This window comes from Armigeres subalbatus, chromosome 3, assembly GCF_024139115.2.
Source record: "Armigeres subalbatus isolate Guangzhou_Male chromosome 3, GZ_Asu_2, whole genome shotgun sequence".
Lineage (NCBI taxonomy): Eukaryota > Metazoa > Arthropoda > Insecta > Diptera > Culicidae > Armigeres > Armigeres subalbatus.
Window position 1 is genome coordinate 73,780,571 of NC_085141.1, and position 18,084 is coordinate 73,798,654.

General features: G+C 41.5%; 1 protein-coding gene across 1 annotated transcript in view; it reads left to right on the top strand.

Moving 5' to 3' along the window:
* The window catches only part of LOC134227376 (MFS-type transporter SLC18B1-like), a 39,880-nt gene that overhangs the window by 18,040 nt on the left and 3,756 nt on the right, over positions 1-18,084 (top strand). Inside the window, exons 2-5 of the mRNA XM_062708794.1 lie at positions 2,660-2,977; positions 3,042-3,372; positions 3,442-3,607; positions 3,670-3,765. Coding sequence (XP_062564778.1) covers positions 2,660-2,977; positions 3,042-3,372; positions 3,442-3,607; positions 3,670-3,765 — 911 coding nt within the window. The remainder of the gene's footprint in view (positions 1-2,659; positions 2,978-3,041; positions 3,373-3,441; positions 3,608-3,669; positions 3,766-18,084) is intronic.

The following is an 18,084-nucleotide window of genomic DNA, read 5'->3' on the forward strand; positions in this document are numbered from 1 at the left end:
GAAGGGTTTGCAAGGTATAACGAAACTATGCCTGTTCCTTGCCACGGGAGGAACAAGCATATTCGACGAACAGAAGAGATTTTTGTCGTCATGCTCTTCTTGTCACAGTAAGGTTTATCGCCGGCAAATTTCAGAAGCAACTTTTTCTACCCCTACTTTTTCTATTTAAATACATGTTCGTGAGCCGTCTCAAGCCCAGTCCCCGTGGGCTGAAATTTCCTCCAGCTCCCCGGATTGAGCATGAGAACGTGCTTCGAAATTCTCACCTCAGTTTAAACAGTCTTCAAAGGTAGCACATGATATGTAATGAGAGTTTTTGGACCGAGAACTATTCGTTCTATACTGTTTTCAAACAGTTCGAGTTTGATGAAACGAATCGCGAGTACAACACGGTGAGCCTTGTAAAATGATCGAAAAATAAGTAAGGAACAACGATTCAAATTCTTGTAAAAATTGTTATTTACTCAACTGGAGTCGCCCTGCTATTGCTTAAGTCGTAAAACAAGTAGTAATTATTTACATCAATTATGAATAAATTTCTATTCATTATTTTTTTTCACTGAAATAAACAATAAATTTGAAATCAGGACTACTTGGGGTACTGGCTCATTCGGAGTAATGGCGTTCGGGATAGTGGCCTTTGGGGTAATGGCATTATGGGTAATGGATATATGGGTAGTGTCATAGAGTCGAAAAAGTTCCTTCTTTGAATTCAGGAATTTGCTTGGTTTAAGACACGTGAAGATATTTCCTTTCTTTCAAAAGGTGCATTTGCCCGGCAGACAGCAAGAGACGATATGATTTCTTCCTTGAATTCAGGCATTCGCTCGGCTTAAGGAAAAAGAAATAATGATCCCTTTTTTAAAGGATGCATTTGCCCAGCAGAAGCCAGAGAGGATGTAACTCCTTCTTTCAATTCAAGCATTTGGTTCGCTCGGTTCAATGCAAGGGGAGATATGAGCCTTTCTTAGAAACCGTTTGCTCAAGTTCTCAGGCTTGCCCTGACAGAAAAAATCCAATGTCAATTTAATTTAATGCTGATCTATCTTGCTGGTAGGTGCGTCAACATTTCAAATGGTCCCGTTTTGACAGGAAGCTTCTTTATTCTGTCATGCCGTACAACTCCGTTCCCAATTATTGCCATATGAAGGAAACCACGTAGCTGAATGGCTCAACAAATCTTACTTATCCATTACACAGCTCAAATAACAATTATGCCAAATGACCTTATGCCAAATGACTATTATGCCAATCGACCGTTATGCCAAACGGCCATTAAGCCAAATGACTTTATGCCAAACGACATTATGCCAAACGGCATTATGCCAAATGACTTTATGCCAAACGGGGTACAATCGTAGGTAGACTGAAAATCCTAATTGTATACGATGTTGAATAGGGTGTGAAAGAGAAAGCGATATACAGCCAAATGACATAGGAATACAAATATTGTGGAATTGTTAGAATTTCATACACAATTTTGTGTAAGAGCCTATCGTTTTTAAATAATTTTCTGGAAATGTTATGGCACGTGGCACTATCTTGTTGGATGCAAGTGTTGAACTTTAACAAGCAAAAACAATTCTAAACCCTACTTTGAAATTAAAATACATTTCAAAAATAGTGCGAAATCAAAATAACAACAACCGAAGACATTTTAACAATTTGACCAAGCTTTAGGAAATTCTTTCAGCCTTCGCAGTCTGTAAAAGCATCAAAAACGAGTTTGCCTCTACATCCGATGGTTTCGTTTTTATATTAAACCTTTTTCAAGGAATAGAGGCTCCTTGAAGAAGGTTTAATACAAAACCAAAACCGTCGGATGTAAAGACAAACTCGTTTTTGCTCCTTTTACAAACTGTCAAGGCCGAAAAAAAATTCCTAAAGCTAAAGAACCTACAGTCGTTAAGCAAGTACAGTATTTGACCAAGTTTTTAATAGCTTGTTCAATTAAATAAACTAAAACCTATGTTTATTGTATGACTCTAATCAGTTCAATGTCAAGGTAGCGTCTGCCGATCACAGTAAAAATCCAGAAGATAGTGAAACTGTGCCGTCTCAACCAGAGATCGTTTCGTTATTTTTTCTAATCACAAACGTCTACTCATACTCATGGCTAAACGAATGCTTATCTCTCCTTACCCGTACATAACAAACCGCTAAGCCAAATCACACGCTAATGGCCATCAATTAAAATAAAATAATAACCGTTTTCACTGGTAGCAGTCAATGATCCCGAATCAATTTCCGCGTTTCATCGCCCAACCCAAGACTGTTGATTCTCTTTGATAGTTTTCATAGCATTTACTTACTCAGATACCTGCTCTGGTGCTCTGGTTATAATAATAACCAGGAATCCACCTGGAACGGCTCACGTTGCGTCTCGTATTGGTTGTTATCAATTGTGCCTACTAACCTTGGTCATCGAGCCCTGACTCGATCTGGGTGTAACCGCGTGTCTCGTCAGTACTCCTCACGAGCGCAATGATTCGTAATTCGATCCTGGCGCTTGTTACGTGGTTAAGGCGGGACGTATAACAGTGGCAAACAAATTGTGCCGTAAATGGAAATGTGCGATAGGGGATGTATGGGTTGTTTATAATTGAAGCGTGACAGTCTCGTTTTCTGACGGATTTTTCCCTTTCTTTTTACTTCACAGGCAGAACGAAAAGGTGCCACAGCTACAGAGTACGGTCTAGTATTTGGAATTTTCGAGCTGGTAGTGTTCATAATTTCCCCAATCTACGGACAGTGCATCAACCGGATAGGGCCAAAAGTATTATTTAACAGTGGGATTTTCACTACCGGAACCTCGGCTATCCTTTTCGGTCTTCTGGATCGGATACCAAATCACATACCTTTTATCACCTGTGCTTTCATTATCCGAATCGTGGAAGCTCTAGGTAACGCTGCATTCTTGACAGCATCCTTCGCCATTATTGCCAAAGAGTTCCCGAATAATGTGGCCACCACTTTTGTACGTATCCCACGGATTTCATCGGGTTCTCAATGTCCTAATTACGATAACCTTCACCTTGTAGGCATCCTTGGAAACGTGCTTCGGACTGGGACTGATCGTGGGCCCCATGGTCGGTGGAGCCCTATACTCCGTTGGTGGGTACTACCTACCGTTTGTAGTGCTCGGATCGGCGCTGTTCGTTACCGCAATCCTTACGCTGTGCATCCTTCCCAAACACCCGAATCAACCCATCGAGGAGAATGACAAGCGAACTTCCATGTGGGGAGTTCTGAAGATTCCGGGTGTTTTAGTGAGTTCGCTAGCGATTTGTGCTACCAGTGCTTCAATCGGTTTTCTTAGCGCGACACTGGAACCACATCTGCGGCAGTTTGAGCTGGGTCCAATTCTGTTGGGTGAGTATGGCTGGAGCCCATTATTGCTCATTGCGTAATAGAGAAACATAATGTATTTCGTTTCAACAGGGGTTGTATTTGTGATCAACGGTGGAATCTATGCCCTCACAGCGCCCATTTTTGGATGCATGGTGGACAAATTTCTGAGCCCCAAAGTGTGCTCTACAATGGGCTGCTTTTTTGTTGAAGCCGGTTTTCTGATAGTTGGACCAGCATCATTCTTGCCAATTGAGACGTAAGTTAGGCGGTATTGATTTCTAATTTTTGAATACTAATAATACCATTCATTCACTACAGCACTCTTGAAGTAGTAGTCGTTGGTTTGGTACTCCATGGACTTGGAATTGCAGCTGTGCTAGTTTCTGGATTTACCGATTCGCTCAGGACTTCAATGTGAGTATAACGCATTTGCATATAGTTTGATTGTTATCGATTATTAAAATAGCGGTCTATATGACAAGCAGAAGATAGCGATCGTAGCTTGGCGGTGTCGGATGAGCCGGTTTTGTTTCTCATATTTACAATTAATAATTTATTTCATACAAAAAGCCAGCGATAAATAATATTCAGTACACCGTACCAGCGGATGTTAGATTTTCCTACAACTATGTACAAGAAGCTACCAGAATCTGTATAAGAACTGCTTATATGCCAAAAATTTCTAGAATCGTATACAAAAAAAAATTTAAGGTCTTATACAGATATCGCGAAAAAAAAAGCTTATACACATATCTAATCTAATCTCATACTTGCGTAGCCAATACTTGAAAGCATCCTGGAAAATGACGGTTTTTTGAATTACGTCATTTTTCTTTTCATATGGCCAGGCCAACTACGCAGTATGTACCGCAGAGATGACTCCTAGATATTGAGCGACTTCAAGAATACCTAAAGTCACTTAACAGCTTGGAATCGAGGGGAAAGGAAGAAAGCGTGGACCTCCCGTACCAAACGCTTCCAATAATATATGTACCTAATATATAATAAAAATCGTGTACGTGTTTATGTATGATCAGGGTGACCACTCTAGTCGACAAAATAAATTCCTGGGTTTTTCCCGGTTTTCCCGGTTTTCCCGGTAGGCTTTTCAAAATTTTCCCGGTAATTTTTAAAGTGTCTGAAAGGGTTTGGATTATGTAAAACAATGTATTTTATTTGAACAAAGAAAATAGTTTCTTGGTGTATAAAATATACAAGATTAATTATCAATTCAGTTATTTGATAATAAGCATTGAATTCTAACATTCTAACAGTCTCATGACTCGCTGTAAAAGGCTTCAAGTTCTAACTGCTGTTTTGTCCGAAAAGCTTTTGAGATATTGATTGCACATATCGACGGTTTCGTGCAATACTGGCACAACTCAAAATACTTCATTTTTGACATTTTGATTGCATAGCACTGAAAACAGTATAAAGTAACACTTGAAAAAGACTCAGGTCGAAATTCATAATGCATCAAAAGTCATGCCGTTGATATCCAGCATTTCGCGCGCGGTAATGGCTTCCGTTTTTTGACACTTTTCTAGGCAGCCAAGTGTCAAAAAACGGCAGTGAAATGCTGCATAGGGAAAAATATCTAAAAGAATACAAAATGGTTCATTGATAAGCCATTAAAAAAATGTTTACCTAAAGAATGTTCATATGTCTAATGTTTTCTCTAATTTCTAGCATTGAAATTAACGATCTCACAGTCTTTTGCTGTAAAAGGCAAGCTAAGACTTCATTTGCAGTTAACCGATCTTCTAAAAAGGGTCCTCTACTGTTCTGTACTCGGTAGATATTATATTTTTGCAGTACTTGAACTGAACTGAACTGTCCATTATTTAATTTCAAAAATATTATGAAATGGTCGGGGTTCTGCCGAATCGCACTGAGTGCCAACAAAAAATTACTCCTTTTTCTACTCAAATTTTCGGCTAGCACATTTAATTGATCACAAATCGTATCGGATATCCCTCAATCTCATAAATGGGGATATCCTACAACAAATGTACGTATAAATTGATATGGAATGATGTTTTATTTTTGCGAACAAAATAACACAGTCAGTCAAAAAGCCGCTTGGTGCGATTTGGCTGAACCCCGAAAAAGTAGGAAGGTTGAACAGTTTAGTGTGTCAAAAATGCATCAAATTTCAGTATTAAGCGACAAGCAACCATAAACTGGTACCCGGAAATCTGCGTAAATTGGAGGAAGCTCATAAGAAATTCCAAAAATTCGAATAGACTTCATAAAAGTTCCTGAAAATATGGAAGCTTCGCAATTGTATCAGAATATTTATTGTAAAAGCAGTAAGGATTGCTGATACAATTTAAGAAAAATATTTAATAAATAATAAATAAATAATTATAAAATTATTAGACATAGCACGTTCTGATACTAAAGGTGAGCCAGCCAAGGGCTGAAAACCTCTTTAATAAAGACGATAGTAATAATAAGACATAGCATTACTAGCATTACGCACGCTCCTGCGGCTCTGGCCTGCATTTTTTAGACAGATTGATATGACATTTTTATTCAAATATCTCTCTATTAGTTGCACTTAATGGATTAAGAATATATAATCGTCTAAATGGCGTAAAATCAAAGAGCAGAATTTTTTGCACAAAATGTAGGACGGCATTGTTTGCCTTCCAATGTTTGTTTACAAAATAAGTTACGCCCAAATCGCAACCAGTCCTGGTTTGTAGATGCTTTTTTCTCATAATTCATTTCAAAAATACAGCCTCGAATTCAAGTGTTTTAAAGTTATAATCAGATCTGCTATATTATAAAATATTTTTGGATTATAAATTTTATATAAATACTAGCGAAAAAACCCAGCTTTGCCCGTGTGTTGCAAATGTCACAATGAACTATTTGCAGCACCTCGCTCTAGATCAATTTTTTTGCTTTTGTTTTGTTTTCTCTACAGCTGACCCAAAATTGTGTTTTGATGATTTTTTACATTTCCCCGTTAAATTCACCAACTATTTGTATATACAAACCTTGCGAATCTCAAAACGAATCGATTAGGGAAAAAATCTTGCAAATCGGTCAACCCGTTCGCGAGTCAGGAAGGAAATCTCAACTCATTTTTATTATATAGATGATATGAAAAAATCCCGGCGACTTCATCAAATTCCCGGGTTTTCCCGGCTTTTTCCCGGTTTTCCCGGATTCCCGGGTTAGTGGCCACCCTGATGATGTATATCTGTATGTGTGTATATGAGTGTGTATGTGTGTTTATATGTGTATACTGATAGACAAAAGTATTCGTCATGTTTCAATAGAGTTTACTATGAAAACATGACGAACACTCACGTCCATCAGTGTATGTATGTATTTGTGTATATATGTGGATGTGTGTGTGTTTTTGTGTGGATGCATGCGTGTTTAAATAAATTTACAGATTTTCAAAACCTTACCTCTCCTCAATAATTCTGACGCTGAACATGTTTGAGCATTTACATAGGCTTGATCGCAATATTAGAAAGGGCATTGCCCTTGATAATAATCGATCAGCCCTAGCAAGCACGAACATGCGCACGTCTTCAGGATCTGCAGCACTTTTTTATACACCGCGAAAAAAAAGCTTATACACATATGTAAAAAAATATTATTTTGCACTCACATCTCTGCATGTAGCGGGGCCTTGGGGAAAGGGCCGTTTCGCCAAAAAGCATTCGACCGAAAGCCGTTTGGCCGAAGGTTTTTTTTTTTTTTATTAGGGAGGCTGAGGCTGAGTCTCCGAAGGCCGAAGGTCATGAAACCCAAAGTTGTTTGGCCGAATATGCCCATTATGAAGTTGAACGAACCATCAAGCCGAAAAAGTCGTTTGGTCGAATGGCTAATTTCACTGAAATGGTCGCTTGGCAGAAAGGGCCGTTTGTCCGCAAATATCATTTGACTGAACAGCTGAAGAGGTCATATTGCCGAAAATGTCGTTTGGCCGAACGTCATACGACCCTAAAGCCGTTTGCTGATCAGATACCATGACCGGAAATGAATTGCTTAATATTAATTGAGAAATGAAAAGTAGGAGTCAAAAATGGAACTTGTCGTTTCTTACTTCTCGCTCCTCATTTCTCAATTGTGTTTTTAACTTCTCAAAGAGAAGAGAGAGAAGTACGAAAAGATAGGTGAGAAATGATATGTGAAACGTCTCACTTTTTGACGTAGGACTACGTCTGTGTTTTCTATATTGGGGTACACTATAAGATTGCGAAAATCAGGGACCGTCACGAAAATATGATAGACTTTGAACTTGAATATCTAAGCCGTTTCTCGATGGATTTTCAATTTTTTTGACCATTCGATCAAGGATGAGTCAACGCTTCTTTGTATTTATTCGAAAATACTGATGTTTAACTATTTATTATCGATAATTGATAAAAAGTTTAGAAATAGGTCAACCAACCAATCACGTACATGCATCACTAGTACAGACATCAAAAATCAATCACTTGCGGGTTTGGATCTAATCCTCAGTTTGAACAAGGTTTCACGCAGAGCAGACGCATCAAAGCGATCGCAGCGGAGCGGACACAGCATCACGGAGGCGCTAGTAACATTTTCAAAGGAAATCCATCGCATTGGTGGTGGTGCTCGATGTGTTGCTGCAGATCATTCAACCTCAACGAACCAGCATTTCATATGAAGAAAGGGTTGACCATAAAAATGGCACTGTGGCGATCCCGCACCGCCAGTGCCGATGCTGAAAATTTATTACAAATTGTGGTGTCAGTTAGTTGGAAAGGAGCATTGGGAAATGAAAAATTGGTTCTTTTTAGGACCAACATTTTATGAAAAGAAGGAGTGAATTGGGAAAATGGACTGTTTCGGTGGCATCGGGCTTGGCGTGGTAGCTTGATTGCTGTTAGTGATCTCCCTCCGACGCGCTAACAAATTCGCTATTTACGATTAAGTTTTGCACTTTGAAGAAAGTTTATTTCGGATAGTCGGATCAACCTTCTTTTGTATAAAATGGTGGGTTTTGTATAAAATCAATGAAGACGCCACCTCAGTGGAAACTATCTACAGCAACCTATCTACAGTGTACGTCGCTCGGACAGATAGATGCCGAAATATATTTTTTTGTAAATTGAAGAAACTTCGTCTTGAGTCAAATTTATGTTGTCATTCCTCGCAACAATATGCATCTTAGGTAAACAACATCTCATAACCAAATTCAGAATCTTGCCAGAAAATTTCATAGGATTCTTAGAATTTGTCATCCTCCGAACGGTCCGCGGAAAGGGCTAAAGGGCTTAATTTATTAAATACATGAAAGCTGCTGTTCGGCGCGCGTTAGCCATTTCGAAGGAGTGGGTGGCAGTGTGGCAACGCTGAAAAATTATTTCAACCTTTGGAGACTTAGCGAAAAATCAAGTGGCGGTCAGACAGTTGCAACGCAAGGTGTCGACAAGCGATTGGATGCAGTTAGTTATTGGAATGGGAATTGGGAAAAGAAAATTGGTTCTTCTTAGGACCAACATTTGATCAAAAGAAAGAGTTAATTGCGAAAATGGACTGTTTCGGTGGCATCGGGTTTGGCGTGGTAGCTTGGTTGCTGTTAGTGATTCCATCCATTAAAATTTACTACATCATCTCCCTCCGAAGCGCTATCAAATTCGCTATTTACGATTGAGTTTTGCACTTTGAAGAAAGATTTATTTCGGATAGTCGGATCAACCTTCTTTTGTATAAAATGATGGCTTAAAATAAAATGGAAACTATCTATAGCAACCACCCATAGATGAACGTCGCTCGGACAGTCAAATGCCTTGAGACAATGTTTTGTAATATGAAGAAACTTCGTCTTGAGTCAAATTTCTGTTGTTATTCCTCGCAACCTCCCAGCTCGCAACAATACGCATCTTAGATAACCAACATCTCATAACCAAATTCAGAATCTTGCGAAAAAATTTCATAGGATTTTCAGAATCTGTCATTCTCGGAATGGTCCGTTGTCTGCGGAATCCCGATCAAAATGGCTCGCGCGCGTCGAAAAGCAGCTTTCTTATATCTAATGAAGTAATTCCATTAGCCCCGCCTCTTCGTTAATCGTTATGAGTGCACATTATATTTAAACTTATATCAGATCACAAAGGGGCGAAGCTAACGGGCTTAATTTATTGAATACAAGAAAGCTGCTTTCAAGCGCTTGCGAGCCATTTTAATTGGGATTTCGCAGAGAGCGGTTGAGCAAGATTTTACGCTAGGAATGGGCGTTTTGCGGAAAAATATCGATACTACCGAATCGATGTTTTTTTCCTTCTCGTATTTATTATTGAAATATCGATGCGGCGTTGAAACATCGATATTCCGATAAAATTAAAAGCACGAGCAAAAAAAAAATAGAAAACTTTAGATTTCCCATTTTAGATCATCGAATCACACATCAAAAAATCGATACGGTCAAATATCAAACTTAAAAAATTCGATACAAAATATCGATTAATCGGAGCCCGATATATCGTATCGGTATCGATTCTGCTTATTTTTCCTTTATTCCGGACATTTTTGAGCATAATGTGTTCTAGGATTCTGATGATATCCACTGAAAGATAGACGAGTGGCTTCAGTGGCGATGCGGCCGATGAGCAGTTTGCACAATGCTAATAAATTGATACAAATTATGATGAAAAATACCCTCCATTTCGTATAGCTACGTAGACTACGTCACCTTTGCGTACAACCCGATTGGGCTGCACCTTTGAGTTTTATTTATCATTTCTCACTTGTTATATTCTCATTATCAATAGAATTTTAAAATGAAGAATTCGTAATGCTTCTAGATAACGATAAAGCTTATTATCTGAACGTGTAATTTTTTTTTTCGATTAGGAAGTCGAAAGGATCATTGTTTAATTTGAAATTTAAAAATAGATAGAAAATGCTTCCTCGACATTTTCGATGTCGACATTCGACATTTGAATGTCTTAAACATAAAAATATAACTAGACTATCACCAGAATTTATATGACAACGGTTCAAGTATTCTTAACCGATGCACTTTTGTTTGCAACCATTAACGAGGTAGGGCTTTAGGACCCAATTCTCACTTATTATTTCTCATTCTCATCTCTGTACGAAGTAAGAAGTGAGAAGTCCCTAATCTCACTTCTTACTACTCACTTCTTTTTTCTAACTTTTCATAGTAAGAAGTTAGAATGAGAAGGGAAAAATGAGAATAGAATTAACTTGTAAGAAGTGACATAAGATCTCACATAATTTTCATTTCGTATTCTCAATTTATATTCCTTACTCATCACTTCACATTTCTCACTCCTCATTTCGCACAGTAACTTAGCAGTCACTTACCTCTTATTTCGCACTTTTCACTACTTACCTCTCGTTTGTTTCTACTCAATACATATTTCTCACTTCTCACAGTGTGAAGTAAGAATGAGCAATGAGAAGTGAGAAGTAAAACGAGAGAAATGATAAGTAAGAAGTGAGACGTCTGACTTCTCACCTCTCACCACATTTTTCATTTCTTACTTCTTAATTCGCGTTTCTCACTTTCCACAGTGAGAAGTGAGAAATAAGAAATGAGAAGTTACCTCAATTCATATTTCTCATTTCTTACTTGTTACTTTTCATTCTCACCATATCATTTCGACCAAATGACGTTTTCGGTTGAATGGCCAGTTTGGATGAACGACAATTTCCGCCGTATGTCTCTTTTAGTCGTATGTTCTTTTCGGCCAGTTGTCATTTTCAGGCAAAACCGTTTGCGGCATAATAATCGTTTTGGTCAAATGGCTTTCGGTCAACGACAAATGTAGGTGCTGTTTGCAGAGTGTAAAATAATCGAACTTTTTTGGTGACGTCCACCTCTCTTCATTTGTCAGCTCACTTCCAGACACATTAATAGTCGGCTCTGGACTGTCAATATTCGGTTGAATATTAGTCATTGAATATTTATGCACATTCTACAAATTGATAAATTATCTGAAATCTGAACGCATTTTAAATGAGTAAAGTAATTTATCACATAGAACTGAATCTGATTTTCATCCACGAGGCACATTCAACGGTAAACATCAATATGAACAATGCAAATTATGTTTTTTTCTGCAGATAGTAAGCACATTCAGTGACAGTCGAATGAATGATATATGAATGAAATATGTAAGAACTGCTGCCTCAGTATCTTCGAATATTTTGGTATACTACCAAAACGTCGGCGGAATCAATAGCTCTATTGCCGAATACCATCTGGCCTTGTGCGATGGCTGCTATGACGTGTACGCGTTTACCGAAACCTGGCTCAACGATAAGACCTCTACAAATCAGCTGTTCGACGACTCATACTCCGTTTATCGACAAGACAGGTCACTTTTCAATAGCAACAAACGCACTGGAGGAGGGGTTTTGATAGCTGTTCGCTCTAGTTTCAAATCCCGACTAATCAGTCCTCCTAACAATACATCTGTAGAGCAATTATGGATCGCCGTATCTACTGTTGATGGCACTCTCTATGTCTGTGTTGTTTACATCCCCCCGACCGAATTAACGACGCAGTCCTGGTCGAAAGGCACCTTGATTCACTTAACTGGGTGGTTTCACAATTGGGACCAAGAGACAACCTTATTATTCTGGGTGATTTTAACCTGAGCTCGATCACTTGGCAGCGCCACACATTGAGGTTTCTGTTTCCGGTCCTTTCAAGATCCTTGCTTGGCCAGACGTCTCGTGGGCTACTCGACGCGTACAGCACAGCAGGATTGAAACAAATGAATGCAGTCGAAAATGAAAACGATCGAATACTTGACCTTTGCTTCGTTAGCGACGAACTGCGCGAGAGCTGTTCGATTATACAGGCTCCATCTCCGCTCGTTAAAATCGGTCGACATCATCCTCCCATACTGACACATCTTAAGATAAATCCGTACTGTCGCTTCTACGAGCCGTCTGAAAGCGTTTCGTACGACTTTAATAAGGCCAATTTCAACGGAATGAATGATTTTCTTGCACACGTTGACTGGGACGCTATTCTTCAAGACTCCGACGCCGATCTCGCTGCATCGACTGTGTCAAGTATATTACTGTACGCTATTGATCAGTTCGTTCCGCTGAAATCCGTATCCAAACCGGTTAAGCCAGCCTGGTCTAATGCTCACCTCAAAAACCTCAAAAGAGTGAAACGCGCGGCTCTCAGACAACATAGCAAGTATCGTTCTGATTCTACAAGAGCCAGTTATTTGAAGGCAAACTCTGACTATCAGCAACTCAACGACCACCTTTATAACGTCTTTCAAAATCGTCTACAAAGTCGACTCAAGACTAACCCTAAAAGTTTTTGGCGGTACGTCAACGACCAACGAAAGGAATCAGGACTGCCCTCTTCGATGACAGATGGTTTATGCGAAGCCGAAACTACCCACGACATGGTCAATTTGTTTCGTTCCCAATTCAGTAGTGTCTTTACAAATGAGCACCTCGACCCTCAGGCTGTAGCCAACGCTACCAGGAATATTCCCCGTTTTGAAGCCGCTGAGCAGCCGTTCTTCGTTACCGACGATAATGTAATAACAGCTAGTAAGGAATTAAAAACCTCAACTGGATGCGTCCCGGATGGTATTCCGTCTCTTATTGTGAAACGCTGCGCTGATACGCTTGTCGTGAGCCGTTAGCTGCAGTATTAAACCTCTCATTGACTACCGGATTGTTTCCGAATTTCGGAAATCCTTTTCGAAAAAAAGGATGCAAGAGGACTGTTTCAAATTACCGGGGAATAGCTGCGCTAAGCGCCATTTCTAAGCTGTTTGAGCTGATTATTCTCAAAGAATTGGTTCAAAAGTATGCACATTACATATCGAACGACCAACACGGGTTTATGCCTAAAAGATCGACGACTACTAACCTAACGTGTTTCACTTCCTTTGTAATTCGACAAATGGAGAGTGGCCATCAGGTGGATGCCATTTATACAGACCTTTCCGCAGCATTCGACAAGATGAATCATCAGATCGCCATTGCGAAATTTGACAAATTAGGCATTAATAACTCCATGCTCGGTTGGCTTCAATCCTATTTAACTGGACGGAGTATGGCGGTTAAAATCGGAGATGACATTTCACTGCCCTTTCCGGTTTGTTCTGGCGTTCCACAGGGCAGCCATTTGGGTCCGTTTTTATTCCTGTTGTATATGAACGACGTTAATTTTGTGCTGAAATGCCTTAAACTGTCGTATGCCGACGACATGAAGCAATATTACTCTATAAAGCATCCTCAAGATGCAATGGTTCTGCAACAACAATTCGAAGTGTTTGCTGAATGGTGCCGCATAAACCGAATGACATTAAATGTCGCAAAATGTTCTGTCATATCCTTCGGCCGCAAACATTCGCTCTTCCTATTCGACTACGCTTTGGGAGATATTCAGCTTCAACGCGAATCGACAGTCAAGGATCTCGGAGTTTTGATCGACTCGAAAATGACATTCAAGGATCATGTAGCATATATCGTTTCGAAGGCATCTTCACAACTAGGCTTCCTGTTTCGCTTTGCCAAGAAATTCCGGGATGTGTACTGTCTGAAATCACTGTTTTGTGCAACCGTTCGCCCAATCCTGGAGTACTCATCAGTTGTCTGGGCTCCGTATTACCAAAACAAAGCTCAGCGCATCGAAGCTATCCAGAGAAAATTCGTGCGCTTCGCTCTGCGACATCTAAGGTGGAGAGATCCGCTCAACCTACCAAGCTACAGTAGCCGTTGTCAGCTTATTAACCTCGACTCTCTTGATGCAAGGCGTAACGTGGCTAAGGCCTGCTTCTTCGGTGATCTTCTACAAGGAAACATTGACTGCCCTACATTGCTCAGCTTGCTGGACATCAACACTCGCCGCCGTAATCTCCGATCGCACTCGTTCATCAATCTCCCTGCAGCCAGAACTAACTATGGACTACATGAGCCGGTCCGAAGCATGTCCCGCTTATTCAATACGTGTTATTCTGTGTTTGATTTTAATGTGTCGCGAGAAACAAATAAGTGTAAATTTCAGTATATTTTTCGCTCTTGACTATAAGCTAACGTATGTACGTAGTTAATGTATTTATTTTAAGATAGCGGTCATTGGGGTGTCTATTTCACCTGTTGACAATAAATAAATAATAATAATAATAATGAGTTGGTGGAGTAGTCGTCTGACCAGGGTAGAAATATTTCACAGTCAATGCTGTGAAAAACATGGATCTCAGTACAATCTGCAGTCGCCCTCATCGCCGCCGTGGCGAGTGCGACTGGGTGCAGCCGAAAAATCACTTCCAACACCGACAGTTCAATTTCGCATTCAGCCACTCACAAGTCGCTCTGACAGGCTGCTCAGTTCGCGCCGTACCGTATGACTGTGAGTGGCCCATTTAAACGCGTGGTGAATTTTTTCAATTTGCTGGGTGAATGTGTACATTTTGCGGTGGTAAATTTCATCTTCGCGGCGCAGTGGGTGATGTGAGTTCTGTTGTTTACTTTTCTGCCTCTCCGGGAATGTGAGGTTGATTTCAAAGCAGGAAGAAAATAAAAACATGATATAAAAAAACATCACCTTCATCCAGTGCTGCTGAAAATTTACAACCCTGCGTCTGACTATGTCATTCTATGTTTTGAATAATCATGCGATGTTTATCAAAATTCGGACTGAAGTTGCTTCATGAAGATGAATATTTTAAGCTCTGGCTGTTTGTATCGTTCGCAGTGTCATACGAGTGAGTAAGTGAAGAATACGTAAGTTTTTCTACTCTCCATATGTGTCAATTAACCAATTTTGGTTGTTATGGTTCGTTTGCCCGGCTTTTTTATTATGCTCTTCCAAGAGAAAAAGTCTTCGTAAAACAGAAATCATGTTAAATACTTTATGTGGGATATCAATACTTCCACACAAAAAGCTGCTGGCAGTATCAAACAGCTCGTGACAGCGGCTGACTGGCAGCAGATTATATTACATTTTTTCTTCTTTGCAAGTCCCGTCCCAGCATCTAGCTATAGGTTTCATTTCATTTATTTAGTCTACATCTAAACAGATAACACTGAATCAACAATTTGACGCCACAATACACGGTTCGAGGCCGCATCTCTCCATCCTCGGATACGCCCCACGCTCGCCAAGTCGTTCTGCACCTGGTCTGCCCATCTCGCTCTCTGCGCTCCACGTCGTCTCGTACCTGCCGGATCGGAAGCGAACACCATCTTTGCAGGGTTGCTGTCCGGCATTCTTGCAACATGCCCTATCCATCGTACCCTTCCGGCTTTAGCTACCTTCTGGATACTGGGTTCGCCGTAGAGCTGGGCGAGCTCATGGTTCATTCTTCGCCGCCACACACCGTCTTCTTGCACACCGCCAAAGATGGTCCTAAGCACCCGTCTCTCGAATACTCCGAGTGCTTCCAAGTCCTCCTCGAGCATTGTCCATGTTTCATGTCCGTAGAGGACTACCGGTCTTATTAACGTCTTGTACATGACACATTTGGTGCGGTGGCGAATCTTTTTCGACCGCAGTTTCTTCTGGAGCCCGTAGTAGGCCCGACTTCCACAGATGATGCGCCTTCGTATTTCACGACTAACGTTGTTGTCAGCCGTTAGCAAGGATCCGAGGTAGACGAATTCCTCGACCACCTCAAAGGTATCCCCGTCTATCGTAACACTGCTTCCCAGGCGGGCCCTGTCGCGCTCGGTTCCGCCCACAAGCATGTACTTTGTCTTTGATGCATTCACCACCAGTCCAACTTTTGTTGCTTCACGTTTCAGGCGGGTGTACAGTTCTGCCACCTTTGCAAATGTTCGGCCGACAATGTCCATGTCATCCGCGAAGCAAATAAATTGACTGGATCTGTTGAAAATCGTACCCCGGCTGTTACACCCGGCTCTCCGCATGACACCTTCTAGCGCAATGTTGAACAACAGGCACGAAAGTCCATCACCTTGTCTTAGTCCCCGGCGCGATTCGAACGAACTGGATCTTCACACAGTTTTGCACACCATCCACCGTTGCTTTGATCAGTCTGGTAAGCTTCCCAGGGAAGCTGTTCTCGTCCATAATTTTCCATAGCTCTACGCGGTCTATACTGTCGTATGCCGCCTTGAAATCAACGAACAGATGGTGCGTTGGGACCTGGTATTCACGGCATTTTTGAAGGATTTGCCGTACAGTAAAGATCTGGTCCGTTGTCGAGCGGCCGTCAACGAAGCCGGCTTGATAACTTTCCACGAACTCGTTTACTAATGGTGACAGACGACGGAAGATGATCTGGGATATCACTTTGTAGGCGGCATTAAGGATGGTGATCGCTCGAAAGTTCTCACACTCCAGTTTGTCGCCTTTCTTGTAGATGGGGCATATAACCCCTTCCTTCCACTCCTCCGGTAGCTGTTCGGTTTCCCAGATTCTGACTATCAGTTTGTGCAGGCAAGTGGCCAGCTTTTCCGGGCCCATCTTGATGAGCTCAGCTCCGATACCATCCTTACCAGCTGCTTTATTGGTCTTTAGCTGTTGAATGGCATCCTTAACTTCCCTCAAGGTGGGGGCTGGTTGGCTTCCATCGTCCGCTGAACTGACGTAGTCATCTCCTCCGCTGCCTTGACTTTCACTGCCTGTACTCTCAGCGCCATTCAGATGTTCCTCGTAGTGCTGCTTCCACCTTTCGATCACCACACGTTCGTCCGTCAAGATGCTCCCATCCTTATCCCGGCACATTTCGGCTCGCGGCACGAAGCCTTTGCGGGATGCGTTGAGCTTCTGATAGAACTTGCGTGTATCTTGAGAACGGCACAGCTGTTCCATCTCTTCGCACTCCGCTTCTTCCAGGCGGCGTTTCTTCTCCTGAAAAGGCGGGTCTGCTGTCTCCGCTTCCGTCTATAACGTTCCACGTTCTGCCGGGTACCTTGCTGCAGCGCGACCGCCCGCGCTGCGTCCTTCTCCTCCAGAATCTGTCTGCACTCTTCGTCGAACCAATCGTTCCGTCGACTTCGACCCATATACCCGACGTTGTTCTCCGCTGCGTCGTTAATGGCTGCTTTGACTGTATTCCAGCAGTCCTCAAGAGGGGCCCCATCGAGCTCACCCTCTTCCGGCAACGCTGCCTCGAGATGCTGCGCGTATGCAGTGGCGACATCAGGTTGCTTCAGTCGCTCTAGGTCGTACCGCGGCGGTCGTCGGTACCGAACATTGTTGATGACGGATAGTTTTGGGCGCAGTTTAACCATCACCAGATAGTGGTCAGAGTCGATGTTAGCGCCACGATATGTCCTGACGTCGATAATGTCGGAGAAGTGCCGTCCATCAATCAGAACGTGGTCGATTTGTGATTCTGTCTGCAGTGGTGATCTCCAGGTGTACCGATACGGAAGGCTGTGTTGGAAGTAGGTGCTGCGAATGGCCATATCAATTGGAGGCGGCGAAATCAATTAGTCGTAGGCCGTTTTCGTTCGTCAGCCGGTGAGCGCTGAACTTCCCAATAGTCGGTCTAAACTCCTCCTCTTGGCCAACCTGAGCGTTCAAATCTCCTATGATGATTTTGACGTCGTGGCTTGGGCAGCTGTCGTACTCACGTTCCAGCTGCGAGTAGAATGCGTCCTTATCATCATCAGTGCTTCCGGAGTGATCTAGCTATAGGTACGCAGTATAAAAATATTACAGCATATATGATGTAACAAAAAGGCTCCGTTCGATTCGACTAATTTTTCCATCACTTTTTAAAATTACAGGTCATCGTTACTATGGAGCTTGTA